The sequence below is a fragment of the Ciconia boyciana genome, chromosome 10 (genome assembly GCF_034638445.1).
Source record: "Ciconia boyciana chromosome 10, ASM3463844v1, whole genome shotgun sequence".
Lineage (NCBI taxonomy): Eukaryota > Metazoa > Chordata > Aves > Ciconiiformes > Ciconiidae > Ciconia > Ciconia boyciana.
Window position 1 is genome coordinate 43,037,730 of NC_132943.1, and position 18,397 is coordinate 43,056,126.

The following is an 18,397-nucleotide window of genomic DNA, read 5'->3' on the forward strand; positions in this document are numbered from 1 at the left end:
TTCTTTTCTTTTGAGTGATGGGCTACCGGGTTTCAGAGAATTATCTGTTCTTATCCTATGAGTATATTTCTGAACAGTAATGATAAACCCAGGGCTTACTACTGTGTATGGATAGGTAGATCTTTTTTTCCTATATGACTCACTTCACATTTGTTTACATTCTTGCCTTGTTGCTGGGCACTGGTCAAAGTGAAATAGGAGAAATTCCTCTGCTGTCTGTAGAAAATGTAGCTAGAACAGCCAGACTGAAGACAGGAGGAACACATGAGGTTTTTCAAGGTTAGGAACGTACGATTTCCACCAAACGACAAGTGTCAGTGTGAAGACGGGACATGCCATCCTGCCAAGACGGGCAGGATGGTTCTACCCCTGTAGCAAGCTACAAACTGTTTGTAGCTCTGAGACCTTCAAGATATAAAAGTAAAGACTTATGTCATGCAACCAGCAAGAATTTGCCTCTTAAATCTCAAACTACGAAGTGCCACTCTCCTGGGCCTAATGCGAGAGAATGCCTTATTTATAATACTATTCCAATATTCTAATTTATAATATTACTCTTTATTTGCCTTATTCTTTATTGAGTTCAGTGGACTCTGCATAAACCCATCAAAGAGTATAAAAGAAATCTGAAAGAAGAAAGAAAAAAACCTTCAGCTCAAAGATACTGTATTGCAATTGTGCAGTGATATTGTGTGACCACAATTCAGAAGTGAGGGAATGATTACAAAGGAAAGATGTTTGTGTCCTGTGTTGTGCCTGGAAAGAAATGCCCACTGCTATTAATTGTTTTAGAGACTATATGGTAACTATCAAAATAGATTTAAATTTCTAGATTAGCTTTAAAAACCCTGCAGAACGATTCTGGTAAAAGCAAATGTGAAGAAATAGGTATGAAAACTTATGTGAGGTTGCGTACAAGTGCCTTTCACTGAATACACTATTTTAGATCAATTCTTCCCATTTCAACATGACATTTATGTTTTGCCATGATCTACAAACAGAAATAACTTAACATAGACAGCCAGTTTGGAAACCAGATGTCATGAAAACACAACCAAAGCAAATTAAATTACTTTGCTGAGCCTAGAGTTAAAAACAAAAGACAACTCTCAGAGCATGGGCTTTGGGTTTTTGGGCAGGTGAAAGAAATATATGTCAGAGTCCATGAAAATTAAATCAAAACTGCATCTGGTTGGTGAATAATATACATTCACAGAGGACAGTAATTTGTAGCTGGCAGATGAAGTCCATTTTTTGTTGGACTTCTTAGAAAATACTCATTAATTCAAATAACTCATCTGCCTCCATGAAGGTAATTTGATTTCAGCCTGTGGAAAACAACTGTCAAAACATGGTTGTATTAAGTTATCACCAGAAATTAAAAAAATCCAATAGCACTAAACTTCCAGAAACTATGTAATCACATTTCATTGGAAAATGTATAATTTGGAGGAAAAAGAACATACCTTAGACAGTGGTTTCCTCTGAGCACAGTTTATACCTCCAATAAAGACCATATTGGGCATCACTGGTCTGACGTACTCAAACACAAAGTCAAATCTCAGAAGCCAAATGGAAGCAGAGTTCAGGAGGTCTAGCAGGGATACATCTCTCTGAAGAACTTCAGAGGAAAACTTTATTGCGTCTTCATAGAAACCGTTACAGTACACAAGCTCCAGGAGGGCAACCAGTGCATTTTCCACTCTCTGGAAAAAGGTCATGCGGTCTGAGTTGAAGGTAAATAGCCTCGGGGTGTAGGACAGAGGGCTTGGGCACTGCGGTGCTTCATAGTGTAAGTTGCAAGGAAATCCTCTCATGAAGAACACAAACGGAAGAGAAAAATAATTAGCAAGTGTCGCTCCGCACATAAAAACGGGGTCTGTTAGGACAGCATCAAAGCCACTTTGATTCAAGTACTGCAGGGTCTCCTTGCTGCTGAACAGGTTCCTGCACTGAACAAAGAACGTACGGAAAACGTGCACTGAGCTGTTGTACAGCGCTAGAGCGTTCAGCGGGAAAGGCAGGTCCTTCAGGTGGGTGGCAACGTACTCATGAAAGGCATTACCCAGCTCTTCTATTGTGTAAGACACTGGGTATGTTTTCACCGTGTATGCCTGCATTGTTCCCATCTGCCAGCTTACCTCTGGTATAACCACCACCACTTCGTGTCCTCTCTCGGTGAGCTTTTCAACCACGTGCCGCATGCTAAGCCAGTGGCTTCCATCCATGGGCACCACCAGGAGCTTCCCTCCATCTGAGAGGCCAGGAAGGAGGAGGATAAAAATCCAGGCACAGCAAAGCTGCAAAGTCATGTTCCTGCGGTCAGAATACGGACTGTGAAAGAGTCTTCTTCAGGCAGTAGCTTGAAGATGCTTTTGAAGGAAGCCGACAGGTTTATCTGTTGACTTGTGCTGCTTTGTCATAATCTTCTAGTTAATGATTCACTGCTTTGGGTTGTGGGTTGATTTAGGGTTTTTTTTTTTTCATTACTTGTAAAGCCAAATGCAGTGACCCTTTCCTGTGCTGAGTCATTGGGGCTCCTCGGTGTTCAACGGAGAACTAGCTCCTCAGCATGCTAGTCCTTTCAGAGGACTTCTCTCTTGATTGTTGATGTGTCCTGTCTTACCCCTTGGCCAGGGCCAGGGAAGGCAAGTCTGGTGTGAACAACTCCAACACCACAGTAACAAATGAAAACAGCCTCAACAACCTTCATTGTGGCTGGCACAAAATCAAAATAATTTTGATTTAAAAAAAAAAATCTTTTTTTTTTTTTTTGCTATAACAAATTTCATGGATGTTCAGATAATTTATCTGAGGACAGAAGAGGAGACCCTCAGGATAAGGGGAAAGGGCAGGAAAGAGCCAACTTTTCTGAGCTATCAGGAATCTCAACAGTCTACAATGACACTAAGAAGAGACACTGAGAGAGGCTGACCTGGCAGCCGAGGCAGAGATCTGTGAAGCTGAAGCCCGGGTTCTTGCTTCAGAGCAGCAATGCAGTTGTTTCACAGCCTACGAGATGGCCCTCAGGCAGTTGAAAACTCCTCACCACTTGCCTATACATCAAGTAGAGGCCAGATATAAGACATGTACTAAATGTGTTTTAATGACTACTACTCCCTGTATGGCTTGGACTGTTCAGCAGAGACTCAGGTGTGAGCCCAGGTATCGGACCTGACTTAAAAGAGCAGCTTCAGCTCAAGCGTGGGTTTGCAAGAGCCATCACCTTCACAGCATTGCTTTCGATGTTATCGATGCCGAAACGATTAGATGCCTAAATAGCGCCGTGATGTGGAAAAATAATGAAACTTTGGATGTTTAGAGCCATGCGGCCTCTGTCCCTCAGGCGCACAACTGAGATATAGAAACAATATTTCTCTCACTTCTGTACCATGGTCAATGCAATGAAATTAATTACATATTGTTTTCTTCATGTTTTCCTATCAGTCTTTTTATTTCTTTTTCCCAAAAGTTACAATGCCTGTAACTTTCTCTTTGTGTAGGGAAACTACTGAATGAGTGGCAGAAAGCAGTTCTCTTTCAGGCACTTGATAACTTGTCAGAAAACAAAATATTTGAGCTTCAGTGTAGGGGGAGAAGCTCTGAGGTAAAAGTGAAAAAAAATACTCTCAGAATTCTTTATGTTATTATCAGGAAAAAAAGATTAATAATAACTAAAACATGCTGTTATTTCCAGATTTATATAAAACACACTTAAAAATGATCACTGGGAAGATGACCACTTTAGTAAACAGCATTTTCTCACTAAAAGGTTGATTTTATTTTTTTTTTTAAGTTTTTTTTTGTCACCCTCTATTTGCTGAAGAGGAGTAAGCAGAGACCTGGTAGGGAAATGTCCTGCCATCCCCTCCCCTCCCTTCTGCAGCAGGACAAATTTGCCATCCAAACCTCTCAGCACACTTAATGTGAAGAGAGTGGGCATGAAGGCAAGGGCAGGACGGGTGAAGTTAATCAGTACCTCAGAGGCGTTTCCGAGTGTTTGAGAGTTTGCCAGCGACTCCCTCAATTAGCTTGGTTATCTGGCAGGGGTTTCTTAATGAGTTAAATTTTGCTGGGTTCGAGGGAGTGTGAGATAAGAGGTGCTCGTATCCTTCACATGTTGCCTCTCACACGTGGTCATCCATGCAAGAAGACAGTGAGAACTTTGAATTTGGGTAAGAAGCCGCGTAGCTGGGGAATGCCAGGGGAGGAATGGACAACCTCAAGAGAGAAGGGCTGTGCTGGAGGGCTGTAGCAGGAGGGAGGGATGTTGGGTCAGCACGGCTGCTGCCTGTGGCTCTGTGGCCCCACTGGCACGACGTGTGTGCTCACAGCGGACCGTAGTGAGACTCAACACTGGCAGCAAGAGAGGTGCTGGCTGGGTCATTCTAGGCTTGGTGGCAGCAGTAGGAAGGCATCTGTGAACACCTGCTGGTTTCAAAGAGGGAGCTGGTCTTCTCTGATTATTGGCCAGGCTCATCTGTATTTGCAATCCCAATGCTGATACGAGCGCTGGCCTACACTTGATGGCGCCATGTGAGGCCTAGGAGGGACCTGGACCAGGAGGGGTGGGTGGAGAAGAAGCCCCAGCCTCCATGTGGGCTCCTCCTTGCAGCAGAAGCCTTTGTGCTACAAGGCTGGTACGCCGAGCTTCATCCCCGGCCACGTTTTTCAGAAGGCTTCTGCAGGGCCTGTCCCTGGCGGTGGGCCGAGAGGTTTGGGTGATGGCGGAGCGGTGTTGCGCTCCTCCCCTGCCAGGTCCACCGCCCAGCAGAAGCAGGGCCGGGGCAGGCCGGGCCTCCTCCAGGCCCTCAGGCTGCCGAGGCAGCGCAGGCCCCGCGGTCTCCATGGCAACACTCGCCCCCTCACCCCCGCGACAGGCACCCCTGTCACCAGCAGGCTGACTCCCAGCATGCACCGCGGCCGGCAGGAAACTACAGCCCCCAGAAGGCCTTGCGGGGAGGCCCGTCCTCCCAGCGGGCAGCGCGGCTCCCCCCGCCACACTACGACTCCCAGCAGGCTGTGCGCGCCCGCCCGCCCCGGGGCCGCGTTGCCCGCCGGTCTTCGGTTCGCATCGGCGCCTGTGCCCGGCGGTTCTTTCCCGCCCCGTGCAGGAGGTGTCCCTCGCTCTGTGGAGCGGGTGGAGCGGGGGGACGCCGCTGTTCTCTCTCCGGGGCTTGGCCAGGTGCGTGAAGTCCCGGGGCCGCGGCGGCCTTTGGGTCCCAGCGTGCTTTGCGCGGCGCCACAACAAACATGGCGGCGGCCGCGGGGCCGTGGCGGTAGGCGCCGGCCCGGCTGCAGGTGCTGGCTCTGAGCGGTGAGTCGGGCTAGGCGGCGGCGGGGGGCCGTGCGCCGCCAGCCCCCGCGCTGCGGGCAGGCCCAGGGCACCGGGCTTCGTCCTCTCTTCGGTACCGGTGGGACCGCGCCTGAAGACCGGGCCCAGCCCCGTGGGGGCTGCGGGGCTGGAGCATATGGGAGGTGGAGAGGGGCAGGGGGAGCCGGGTGAGTTCAGCCTGAAGGAGGGAAGGCGAGGTAGAGATCGTACTGCTGCCGGGGGGGCATAGGTGCAGCCTGGGTCTTGTAGGGGGTGCACTGGGGCCGGATGAGAGGTGCCAGACGCAAGTTACCACATGGGAGGTTCCCATCACAGGTAAGGAATATAGGGCAGGGGCTTAGCGGGTTTTTGGCGTCTCCTTTCATGGAGTTCTTCCAACTTTGGCAGGGCAAGGCCCTAATAAGCAATGTGCTCTAAGTTGGTCCTGCTTTGTGAGGGAGTTGGACCAGAGACATCATCCAGAGATTTGTTCTAATCTGTATTGCTGTATGATTTTTGAGGGAAGGAAGCTGCTAGCAGCAGTGCTTTGCGGATCCTGAAATAAGGAGCGAGGGAGGATTTGGCACTGTCCAGCTGAAGTACTTCTCGGGAGTTGTGGGTGGTACAGCAGCCTCCAGTAAGATGATTGCTGTATCCTGGATATGTGCCTTTTTATGGTGAACAAATCTATTAGGAGCAAGCTGTCATGTATTCGGACGAGGAAAATGGGAAGGGTCATAATCTCTGGATGGTTAAGTGCTTAAAGTGCAGCAGGCCTAACTGGAAAAATGAATGAAGGCTGCAAGACCGTTTGGAAAGAGTGCTAAACCTAGTAATTACATCTTGAAGCATGGCAGGTTGGATCTTTACAAGTCTTTGGAGTTTTTTTAGGCAACCAAGGTATAAGAGCTGCATTCAGAAGAAAAAAACCTAATGCAAAGAGATCAAAATTATTTCTTTCCTGTCTGCGTTCATTAAGAAGGATGTCCGGCCACATAATTTTATTTCATGGGGGCTTATAAGGGGATATGTCTTGTATGAACCGCTGAGGAAGCGTTATAGAACAAGCAGAGCGAACCTTGCCGTGCTGCTTCATAGCTCTGAGCATAGCCTTTTGCCTAAAAACTGCTCTGCTGTGGGAAGGACTAAAATGGGCTGAATGTAATGCTGTTCTATACAAAGAGTTTTAGGAGATGCCCGAGGAACTACTGGCTGGTTGAATGGGGGGCTATCAACTACGTTTGGATTTTCAAAAGGCGTTCAATAAGGTTTGCTGCTGAAGGCTCTTAAAGACATTAAGCTGACACAGGAGAAGATTGTTGTTGCTTGAGTAAATAATTATCTAAAAGATAGGAAATAGAAGATCAGCTGGCACAGAGGGGAGTGAGGGGGAGTTTCTTTATATCTTTGCTAGGGCCTGTGTTCAGCATATCATAAACTATCAGGAAAAAAACAGTGAATGCTGAGGCAATTAATTTTTCTTGTGAAATCAACTGATATATTGCGGTAAAGACAAGTGCCGTCAGTGGAGCATTCTTCACGCTCATGGGTGGCTGAGTGATACAATAGCAGGTAATATTAACTGTAGGTGGGTGCAAAGAGATGCAGCATGGCGCAGAGACGATCACAACCTTACGGTTACGTATATATACATGTATTTATGTCAAGTGTGTACGTAGTGGTGGGGTTTGAAGTGAACATATGGGGATGAGACCTTGGGGTAGTAATAAACATTGCTTAAAGCAGCGTAGCGCTCAGCAGTTGTACAAAAAGAGAACAAACCAGAGCATTATTATTTATAAATATATAAATAATATATGTACATATAGCTGTGGTTTGCACACTGAACATTGTAGGCAGATGTGGTTCTCTGATCTCAGAAACAGGGAAAGGAGAGGTTTAAGGGGTTCAGAGGAGGTAGGTAACGATAATCAAAGATGGGCAACAAGTTCATTTGCAGGAATGAATACGTCTTTGTGGAGGCTTTTGTCTGGAAGAGCTGTTTGAGCGGAATATGATAAAGATCTGTAAACTTGCAAGTGGAAGGAAGGTAGGTAGGGGAATGATTATTCACTGCTTCAGTATAACTCATTGATTACTCGCTGCTAACGCAAGAGCTACAGCATAGCAAATGAAATTATGGGGTGGCAAGTACAAAACAAAAAGGAGCTAGCTTTGGGAGTCCTGGTATGTGCTAAGACGTTGCAAGGCTTCCAAAAAGGACTGAAAAAAAATTCTGTAAGAAGAATTAGTTGCCATTGAGTTTCTGGCTCAAACATCTGGAAGCAAAGATAATATTTTATGAAAATATCACTGTATTTTTGACTATTTATTACACTCTTCCCTTCTGAACGGCCAATACTAGAGATAGGTTACTTGTGCACATGGATTTGTTGAGAGACAGTGCAGGGATTTTGTTGAGTTTGGGAGGCCTTGCATACCTTTCCTGCAGGAAACTGGGCAACTTGAGGACTAGTTAATTGTGGATGTTTAGAAGGATCTATTTATTTTGCTATGCATGTTTTTGCTGATGCAAAATTGAAATGTGATGTATTTGATTCTAGTTAAAAGTTTGTTCAGACCTGTGCTAACATAAATGCTTTTAATTCACCTTTTTTGTTACATTAGTGCACACTTTGGTATGGATCTGACATTCATTTTTAGAATGAACGGAATAAGACGTAAAAAGTTGTAAATAAATTCTTCAGTCAGGGCTGAGAAGTTCATCTCGGAGGATTAGAGGTGGGTGGATTCAATTGCATTTTTTTATAGTAAATAGATTATTTTATATTTTTAAAGGACTGTTTTGCCTTCACAATGTTTGGGGACTTATTTGAAGAGGATTTTTCCTTTATTTCAAACAATCATTGTGGAAAAGGGAAGAAATCAAAGCCCAGAGATTCTGAGCCTCCAGCTCCCAGGGATTTCACCAACCTAAGTGGTATCAAAAATCAGGGTGGGACCTGCTACCTCAATTCCCTTCTGCAGACTCTGCTTTTCACACCTGAATTTAGAGGTAATGTGTTCAAAATCTTCTTAAGATGATGTTGGAATTGATATTTTACAGTGACTTGCATTTCTAGTTATTTATTAAAGAAACACCACAAACACAGATTGTTTTCAGGAAGATTTTATTTTAGTTCACTTCAAATAAGTTAATACAGAATACTCAGAGCTCTTGGTCTGTATAATTAGTGTCGTCACTTCTGCACAAAATGTAAGTATTGTAAACATTACCTTTTCTTACGGGCGGACAGTTACAGTTTGTGTAAATAAGAGAGGTTATTGCTATCTGTAAAGTGTCATTAATTTTTTTAATGTAACTGCTACAATTCCCCAAAAAATAGGTATTTTGCCATCTCAACACCTTAATGCTTACTTATGCTTTATTGTTACAGCTTGAAGCAGTTGTGAGGATAACTGATGTTCAGCAATGTTGTTTAATATCTTAATTTGCCAAAAAGAATAGCATCATAATGCTTGATAGTTAAAATACAATAAATCTTTAAAGAGGAGACATTGCCTTTTTTTAAATAGGCATTTTTCTTTACAATTACAGAGGCGCTGTTCTCTCTAGGACCTGAAGAACTTGGGACTCTGGATGATAGCAGTAAACCAGATGCAAAGGTATTTAAAATTTTCTTGTCATTAGTCACTGCTGAATGTTGATTCGGAAGAATATTGTTTCAATTTGCATGAAGCCTTTCATGAGAACAAATGAAAGCTTAACTTTGAAGTTTGTTGGCTGATACTCGATTTTGCACGCAGATGTAAGTTTTCAGTGCCATAAGCTTTTGCTTCAAAAGTAAGATATTGATCCTGTTTCCGCTGAATTTGAAAGCGGAGATCCTTTTGTCTTCAAAGGACAATCCTGAAGTCTCTACAGTCCTTTTTAGATTTTTCTCTTCTGTAATTGAAGCTACAGGGCTAAGACTTATTTGTCACCAGGAAAAAAAAAATCTAAATATGTGTGCAACCTAGGTGATGGCACTGAGGCTCTCTGAAGGTTTAACAGCCCACCCATGCAGAAGATGGTATGAGATAGGAATTTAATCTTGGTTTAAAAAGTGCCTACTAAAGTTGACTATGGAATTTCATTCTTTAGTTCTCGAGTTGAAGTGATAAAACTGGTTGCTTGGAAAATTTTTTTCTTTGTAAGTCAAAAAGAAATATAGGTAGCTGATCAAGCTTGTTGACATTAACCATTCTCCTTCCCATCCTGTTCCACCCCACCACCAAACCCTTTACTGAGCAAGGACGTAGCACATGTTAAATCTGTATGTCATGATGTCTTGTCACTGAGTTCTTAGGGTTTAGTATTATGAAAAATATCAAAGAAAGTTGTCCTTTTTTACTATGGTGATGGCTTAATTTTAATCCGTACAGTTTTACTTTACAACAAAACGTGTTCCATGACTGTATTTGGCTGAGTAAGGTGAGGCACTGTAGATTTTTGGGAACCACGTCTGACTAATGTTTTGGTGTGAACTGAGTAACCTGTGTTATGAAAGCCATAGACAGTAGTGGTTTATTAAAAATTTTGTACTAGATTATTTTTCTTTTTATTGAAATGATTGGTTTGAAGACTCTTTCTGATCTGTTGGGTATATTTTGTTTTTTATTTCTAGGTTCGAATAATTCCATTACAACTTCAACGGTTATTTGCTCAGCTTCTGCTCTTGGACCAGCAAGCTGCATCTACAACAGACCTCACCGAGAGCTTCGGGTGGAACAGCCATGAGGTACAAATCGCCATCAGTGACACCATCGTTGATAAACTTTCCTGAATAGAGAAGATTTTTTTTTGAAGTCTGACACTTAAGAAATACCTTAAAATACTTCAAGCTGTGGAGATAGCATTGAATTGGGTTAACTATTATTGTGTACAATTGTATGTCCACATGAAGTACATGCCAACTGTTTACAGCGAGCAACAGAAGAAAATAGTTCTGTTGGATACAATTTCAGTAGCTTTTCTTTTTGTTTTTACAGGAGCGTTTTTCCAAAAGTGATTAGGGTTCTTGTCCTCAAGTACTTAGATTCTTACCTAAATTGAACTGTGTAACTCATCTTAGAGTTTAGTCTAAATCTACCCAAGTGAAAGTGTCTTCTGTGGGTTATAGTTCATGTACTTGTAGCTACTCAGAAAGCATAACCAAACTAAGAATAACAAATAATAATAAAGGTAGTAACTTACTACTCAAGGTAGTAAATATATGGGTAGTCATTGAGGCAGCTGTCTTTGTCACACTTAATATATATTGTTTTTAAGCAATAAGCAAAGCAGATGGCACTATTTTATTTCTTCAAGGTTTTGTTTTGTTTTTTTTTTTCTCTTGCAGGAAATGAGGCAGCACGATGTGCAGGAATTAAATCGGATTCTGTTCAGTGCTTTGGAAACTTCCCTTGTGGGGACTTCGGGTCATGACCTTATTAATCGATTGTACCATGGGATTGTTGTCAACCAGATTGTTTGTAAAGAATGTAAGAATATCAGTGAGAGACAGGTAAAGCCAGAGGATTTTCCAGGATAGGTTTCTGTTCAGTCTGTTGAAGATACTTTAAACGTTCTTTTTTTTAAACTCCAAAAATAATGACGTCTTTCTTGAGTGTCCCTGGTGGCCTTGTTGAATCTAGGTAGCATGTATTGGTTAGGGTGCTGCAGACTTGAAAACATATGAAAATTATGCATGACTTTGTTGTTAAGTCTTGGCTGGCATTTTCTAAACCACCTACATCAAGCTGTGACTCAGAGGTGAAAAAACAAGTGTTACTGCATTTTCTGAGTCTGCAAGCGTTGCCTTTACTAGATGTAGTTACGAGACAGCTGAACAGTGCGGTAACAACAGTGAAATATATCTTTACATTCTTTTACTGCACTTTGTAATTTAAAAAAAACATTCCTTGTTTTGGGTTTTTTTTTTTCAATTAATTTCTGTTACGTGGATATATGGGGTGTGGTTCCCCCCCCATCAGCAATGAAAGCAAAATGAGTGCTCATATCTGCTGTGGTGAATGGGATGAGTATCTTTCTAATGTACTGTGAACTTACACCACTTACTACCTTATTTTTTTGTTGTACTTCTGCATAGGAAGATTTCTTAGACCTAACAGTGGCGGTAAAAGGTGTTGCTGGCTTGGAGGAGGCCCTGTGGAACATGTATGTAGAAGAAGAGTACTTTGAAAATGACAACTTGTATCGATGCGGAGCCTGTGATAAACTTGTTGAAGCTTCAAAGGTAATGCATTGGTGATTCTCAGTGTTCGGTTTGCTAACATTTAGAAACTTTGTTTACATTGCTGTGTCTGCCCTCTAACTCCAAAATAAAAAAAATCTGTATCTTTAATCAGACGGTATATAACAAGAGGATGCAAAATCTGACCTGTTTTTTTTAAACCTCAGCAACTATGTCAAGAAAAGCTCATATGACTTGTTTCTTGACTTGAATGTTGTTGCAGTCTTTAATCTAGCCAGTGGTGAATGGCATGGCATGTAGTTTCAAGAGTGTTGCTTCATTCACGCACCTCTACTGCCCCTGGCTTTGGGCATTTCAGAGGACAGGCTAAAAGATAAGCTAGTGCATAAAGAAAAAATAAACAGATTCATGTAATGAAGAAAACTATGGAAATTCTCTCATGAAGAACCCAAATGGGAGAGAAAAATAATGAACAACTGTTACTCTGCACAGGGAAATGGAATCTGTTTATCTAGGTATTGCATTGCTTCCCTGATGCTGAACAGGTTCTTGCAGCGATAAATTAACACCTTAGTAGGTGTTTTCCATATGTTCTGTAGTTCTAGAGCCTTCAGGTGAGTAAGAATGTATTCATGCAAGGAACTATCCAGCTCTTCTAATGTATAAGACACTGGGTGTGTTTTCGCAGCGTATGCCTGCGTTGTTCCCATCTGCCAGCTTACCTCTGGTATAACCACCACCACTTCGTGTCCTCTCTCGGTGAGCTTTTCAGCCACTTGCTGCATGCTAAGCCAGTGGCTTCCATCCATGGGCATCCAGGAGTTTCCCTCCATCTGAGAGGCCAGGAAGGAAGAGGATAAAAATCCAGGCACAGCAAAGCTGCAAAGTCATGTTCCTGCGGTCAGAATACGGACTGTGAAAGAGTCTTCTTCAGGCAGTAGCTTGAAGATGCTTTTGAAGGAAGCCGACAGGTTTATCTGTTGACTTGTGCTGCTTTGTCATAATCTTCTAGTGAACAATTTACTGCTTTGTTCTGTGCTCAGCTATGGGTAAGAACTGTTGGCTTTGAGTTGTTTTTTAAAAAAAGTACTTGTAAAGCCAAGTGCAGTGACCCTTTCCTGTTCCGAGTCATCGGAGCTCCTCAGTGTTCAACAGAGAACTGTTGACATTAAGCCTGTGGTGTTTATTGAGAGTGATCCCCAGGAGCTCAGGGACATCCAGACTGGAGTGCTCCTTTGTCTGCCTGGTTTCCTGCCTTCACCCCCGGGCACCTTGGGAAAGGTTCAGATGCTTGACACTTATTGATGTTGGTATCTTCCAGAGGAGTTGTGTATGTGACCCTGAGTGCTTTGTTAAATGGTGGCATGGCTTTTAACACTGGTTACTGTCTGTATGCCAGTGCAGCAGCATCCTTGTGCTGACAGCTCGTCCCTGTTTGTTGGTTTACAACAGTTTGGACTGGTTTCCCCAACATTGGGTTTCCACAACGAATTTAAGACTTTTTATGTGTCTTGTCATCCTTCCCCTTAGCCAGGGCCAGGGAAGGGCAGCCCAGCGAGAGCTTTACAAGAGTTGTAGGTCTTTGAATTGCATTTTTCTAGAATGATACAAAGTGGTGTTTGGTTTTCTTCTGTGCTAGTTTTTCATGTTGTAAGTTTTTTTATAAAAGTTGCTCCTTTTTCCTGTTACTCCCACTATTTTTTGTAAAGGGGAAGCAGACATAGGCTGTTAGTGCACTCTGCCTTTGTCATACTCTGCCCTCTTCAGCAGCGAAGCTCTTTGGCCTACTGTGGTCGCTCTCTCCTGCAGCAGGATGAGTGCGGTCCAAACCTTGGAGCACCCTTAATGTGGAAGGCAGTGGGTGCAAAGGCTGGCAGGACAGGTGAAGTTAATCAGTGACTCAGGAGTTCGGGACCATTTGCCAATGCCTCATGTGGCTTGGTTATAAGGGCTTGTTTGATTTAAACTCTGCTGGGTTCAAGGGAGTGCGAGATAATAGTTGCTTACCTCTCAAATATGGTCATCCACACAAGAAGACAGTGGGAACTCTGAACTGGGGTAAAAAGTCACATAGCTAGGGCATGCCGGGGTATGAATGGACAACCTCAAGAGAGGAAGGCTGTGCTGGAGGGCTGTAGCAGGAGGGAGGGATGTTGGGTCAGCACGGCTGCTGCCTGTGGCTCTGTGGCCCCACTGGCACGATGTGCGTGCTCACAGCAGACTACAGTGAGACTCAACACTGGCAGCAAGAGAGGTGCTGGCTGAGTCGCTCTAGGCTTGGTGGCAGCAGTAGGAAGGCAGCGGCCTAACAGTGCGACCGCCTGCCTATTTCAAAGACAAGATGGTCCATACCTACCCACTCTCTTCCTCCCTTCCTTTAGTACGCTGTGGGTCTTTAGATGTTATTCTTCCCCCTTTTTTGTCTTGGCCTCTAGAGAATTTAGTAGTAGAAGAATCTTGTGTTCCAGAACTTTATGAAATTTTAATTGTACAGTCTGATTATCACTCTAAACTTGGAAGAGCATGCAAAATCCTTTGTGCCACTAAGCTCTGCACAGTAGTCTTCGCAATTGACACAAATTAAATACCTAATTCAGGGAGTTTCTTACGCCATATGTGTGCTCCTGGGAGGCTCTCTGATATGGCTCTGCAAATGGAGAGTTGGGTGGAGACACTGGAAGGGCTCAGAAGCGTGTCCATTGAATCTACACTTACAGTCAGAGGTGATACAAGACGGTTGGTTTTGCTTCGCACCAGGGTTCCTGATGTGCTCACACACCAAGTTGTTCAATCTTGATTAATATTCTTCCTTACTAAAATGTATTATGTTGGCTTTCCTGCCTTGAAGGTCCTCTTCCATATAAATGAGGGAGACTTTAACCCTTGCTTGGTTGTTCTGTGGCTGTCTGTAGGGTCTCCCAGGATACACCCTACTCCATGCTGCTCAGGCACAGCATTGTGCTCATTTACCATAGCCCACAGATCTTAGTCAAGGCCCTTTTCTTCAAGCAGCCTGGCAGATCTTAAGCAAGATGCCACTGTGATATATTCTGGTGACATTTTTTGGACCATTTCTGTTGCATTTGGAGGCAGCCCAACAGTCGCTCAGCAGCAGGCTGCAAAATACATGTGGGAGTGATCTCTTTTTTTGGGACAATATACACCTGTCAAAGCTAGTTATGTTACAGATAGGATCACTTCTGACTTCCACATTTGAAAACACTGTGCCTGTGTGAGCCCTGACCTATACTTGGGGTCACACAACCCCAAAGAACTGGAAAACACCTCAGTGGTCTGTGGAATAAACCTCAGGTGAAGTCCAAATGCTGTGCTTGGAGGAGATGACCAGGAGGGGCCGGAAGAGTAACAGCCCCAGCCTCAGGTGAGGTCCTTTCCTTGCAGCAGAAGCAGGTGTGTAGGCTATGTTTGTAGGCTGAGCTTCATTCATAGCTATTTTTTTTGGGTGGCTTCAGGGCCCGTGCCAGATGCTGAGCGCCCCACTGTTCATCTGGGAATGGCGAAGCTACCACGAAGCTGTGTCGCTCTTCTGAAGCGCCTGCTTTTCAGGAGCAGTTGAGGGTTTGTGCTTTTTACTCTGGGCTCCCAGGGTCAGTGTGGGACTGGTGGCGGCAGGTGCTGTGCAAGGGGCCAAGAGCAAAGTTGCTGGGAAGATGCTGTGTAGTTGACTTCATGCGTAAGCACAAACCCAGGGGTTTGAAACAGTTGCTTCTTCGTATAAAATTCAAGAAAACCTTTTCACAAAGAACACGTGGGCTATGGAAATGTAATTACTGACTAGAATTTCAGCGATGTCCTTAATTTTCTGTAGAAGGATAAAGTATGGGACTGGTGATCACCATTCAAAGAAAGTGTAGGGCTTAACAGAGGGGAAGGGTCTTGGTTGCTTTTAGGATGTCTAGTTAGTAGGGAAATGGAGAATTAGGGAAGACATTTTAAAAATGAAAACACTGGTCATGTCTGCCTAGTGGTACCGAAGCTTTGTTGGAAAGTAAAGAGTTGACCATAGCAAAGTGGAAACACTGTTCTGTGTAACTGTGTGCTTACAACTTTTTAAATCATTTTACAGTCTGCTAAACTACGCAAATTGCCACCCTTTCTCACCGTTTCTCTCCTGAGATTTAACTTTGACTTTGAGAAGTGCGAACGATACAAGGAGATGAGCTGCTATACATTCCCTATCCAGATAAATCTGAGGCCTTTTTGTGAGCAGGTATGTACTGTTATATTTGTTAAAATTTTTATATACTTTGCAGAGAACCGGTATCTCAAGGACAATTATCTTTTATTTTGCATTTTTTCAGGGCAAAGTATTTGAGAAACTTTGTGGGGTTCTCTTCTGTTCCCAATTCCAAATTTTTTGAATTCCCATTTATTTCCAAGAGACCACTTTCTAACTGAGTGGGAAATACCTTGTAGCTATACAAGGGGAAAGGGTATAATAATTACCTAAAACTTGATCTTACATTTGCTTAAAAGGAAGATTATCACCTGGAAATTGAAATTAAATTTGTTTTTTTAAATTGATGTCTGATAATGTCATGTATAAATTTAGCTATGTATGTTTTATGTGCCTGTAGTTATTTCATTTTTCTTAAGAATGTGTCTTTGCATTCATGTATGTGTATTTTGATTAGAAACTGAGCTATACCAGTGCTTCATGACAATTTTTGTTCCTTAAGATATATAAAGAATATACTAATAGAGGCACTGTTATTGAAAAAAAACATTTTTCTTATTGAAATGTTGCAATGCAAGCTTGGAAATTTCTCAGTGTTTGTATTTGAGGAAGCCTTTTTTTTCAGTTGGTTTATGTATAAATGTGTTGCTTGTTTTTTCTCTGGTCCTTTAAACAAAATAAGCCTGGTTATGAACAAACAGGTTGAGATGTTCTATTATTTGCATCAATATGTCATTATTTTAAATTTTGAATTTCCAATATTGTTGACAGTCGTGCTTAAAAAGTTGCTTCATAAGCCTGTGCCTTGGTCCGTGGTTTGTGTCAGTCCATACGTGTGTTCCCCAGCACTGAAAAACCATTTCAACCTCTGCACGTGCGAATGCACACTGAGAAATATATGAAGCTACGGTGATGGTTTAAAACTGTCCTTGTGTGAAAGACTTACTGATATATATTATTGTTGTTATTATTGTTTTTCTTTTTAAAGACTGAAATGGATGATTCAGAGTACATGTATGAGCTCTTCTCTGTTATTATACATAAAGGTGGCTGCTATGGAGGACACTATCATGTTTATATCAGAGATGTGGATGAATTAGGAAACTGGCAATTACAAGTAAGTCCTAAAGGGTTTTTTTCCTTGCTTGTTATGTCTCATTTTTCAGAAAACTGTTAAGAGCTAGTGGATGAAATGTACATCCAAACTAATGAATATTTTAGTGAGGCATTTGGTCTCTTACCTCATTGAGAAGGCTAGTTTTCCACAGTATGTGAGCTCCATCAATATTTTGTAGCAAATTTTAGCTTTCCAATCTGCTGAACTATCTCCTGTTACTGGGCTCACTTTTTCTTTCCAAAATGAATTAATGTCTTTGCTCAAGACTAGCACAGTCATTTTAATGGATAACTCTGGCTGGCTGTTTATAAATAATGCAAATGCCTTTTCTGTTAAAAAAAACTGATAGTGGATATTCTGTATGACAATATACAGTCCGTAGCGGGTGGCAGAAGCAGCTTATCAGAACTTCCTTCGCACTTCTAATTTGTGCATGCTAATGTTAGTATAGACTATAATCGAAAACCGCCAGCTGTGTGTGAAACAACAAGTTTTTGCGAGTCTCTTATTTTTCTTAAACAGGAAGAGGAGGATAGGCTGATTGAAGATAAGGCTTTAAGAGATACTGAAAACGCCAAAGAAGTAGAAAATCCATTGGCCGTGTTGAAAGGGATTTTATCAGAGGTATGGTATGTAAGGAGCTTATTGCTTTGATTTTGATATTAAGGAACCTAGAAGAAGAGGTTAGCATATGCAAGAGTGGGCAGGTTTAAGTGTACAGTACTCTTCTGAACTTATTGTGAAGCATGTAAAACTTGTAACTTAACCTGACTTTAATACTAATAGTGGCTCCTCATACAGGAAACGGCTCTTTTTGAGTATTTCTTAAGTTGCTTGCCAAAGCTGTTGCAAAAGGTGATGTTCCATTGGCTTCTTAACAAACAGGAATGGTTTAAGCACTTCAGAATTGGCTTTTGTGTTGATCCCTTGACTTTTGTAGCCTTTGTTATCCTAGTTTTTAATTTCTCTGTAGGAAGAATCTAACCAAATTCCTGTGGATCAACTAGGGCAGAAATTATTGGAGAAAAAAGGGGTGTCCTGGAATAAGAAATACCGAAAACAGTATGGAGCATTACGAAAGGTAATATATATGTATGTTAATTTGGTTTTTACTGTGAAGATAACTTTACATTTATATTCCTATTGAATAGTCAGTAGGATGGTAATTGAAAATACTGGCACTTGGACTAGCAACATGGAGCATGTGTAAGAGAGGCTTCTAAGATAAATTAGTAGACTGGGGAACATGGACAAGATTCTCAAGGGATTGTCTGCCTGAAAGCTTCTGTCTTTTTTTCCCATCTGTATGGTTGGCCTATAAAAGAATTAACCTTACCTACTGAACCTTGTTTCCTGTGTGTCTGTGAATGAAGCTGCAACGGCACTACTACCACTTGAACATAAAAGCAGTGATGGGAATTAAAGAAGAAATGCAGTATTTCTTCACAGTCATAACAGAAGTGAGGTTTTGAAAATATATGCCAGTTTTTGGTTGATTAGGGCGTGTCCGTAAAATTAACACTTACAGTAAAATCTTCTGTTTGTCCAATTGGTTACAGTATTTTCTAATG

At 42.4% G+C, this 18,397-nt stretch overlaps 2 protein-coding genes across 8 annotated transcripts in view; one reads left to right on the forward strand and one right to left on the reverse strand.

Annotated features, from left to right (window-relative positions):
• Positions 1-2,341, reverse strand: part of LOC140657318 (UDP-glucuronosyltransferase 1A9-like) — a 40,652-nt gene extending 38,311 nt beyond the window's left edge. Inside the window, exon 1 of the mRNA XM_072874143.1 lies at positions 1,467-2,341. Coding sequence (XP_072730244.1) covers positions 1,467-2,312 — 846 coding nt within the window. The 5' untranslated portion in view covers positions 2,313-2,341. The remainder of the gene's footprint in view (positions 1-1,466) is intronic.
• Positions 2,342-5,051: 2,710 nt separating this feature from the next.
• The window catches only part of USP40 (ubiquitin specific peptidase 40), a 39,988-nt gene continuing 26,642 nt past the window's right edge, over positions 5,052-18,397 (forward strand). For 4 of the 7 annotated variants that reach the window (XR_012044325.1, XR_012044327.1, XR_012044326.1 and 1 more), the window contains exons 1-10: positions 5,052-5,185; positions 8,114-8,330; positions 8,874-8,941; positions 9,943-10,056; positions 10,657-10,821; positions 11,407-11,553; positions 15,599-15,742; positions 16,698-16,826; positions 17,349-17,450; positions 17,800-17,907. Coding sequence is in view for 4 of the 7 variants with exons in the window: in XM_072874448.1 (XP_072730549.1) it covers positions 8,132-8,330; positions 8,874-8,941; positions 9,943-10,056; positions 10,657-10,821; positions 11,407-11,553; positions 15,599-15,742; positions 16,698-16,826; positions 17,349-17,450; positions 17,800-17,907 (1,176 nt within the window). In the remaining 3 variants the exon portion in view is untranslated. The other 3 variants (XM_072874449.1, XM_072874450.1, XM_072874451.1) reach the window with 3 other exon arrangements.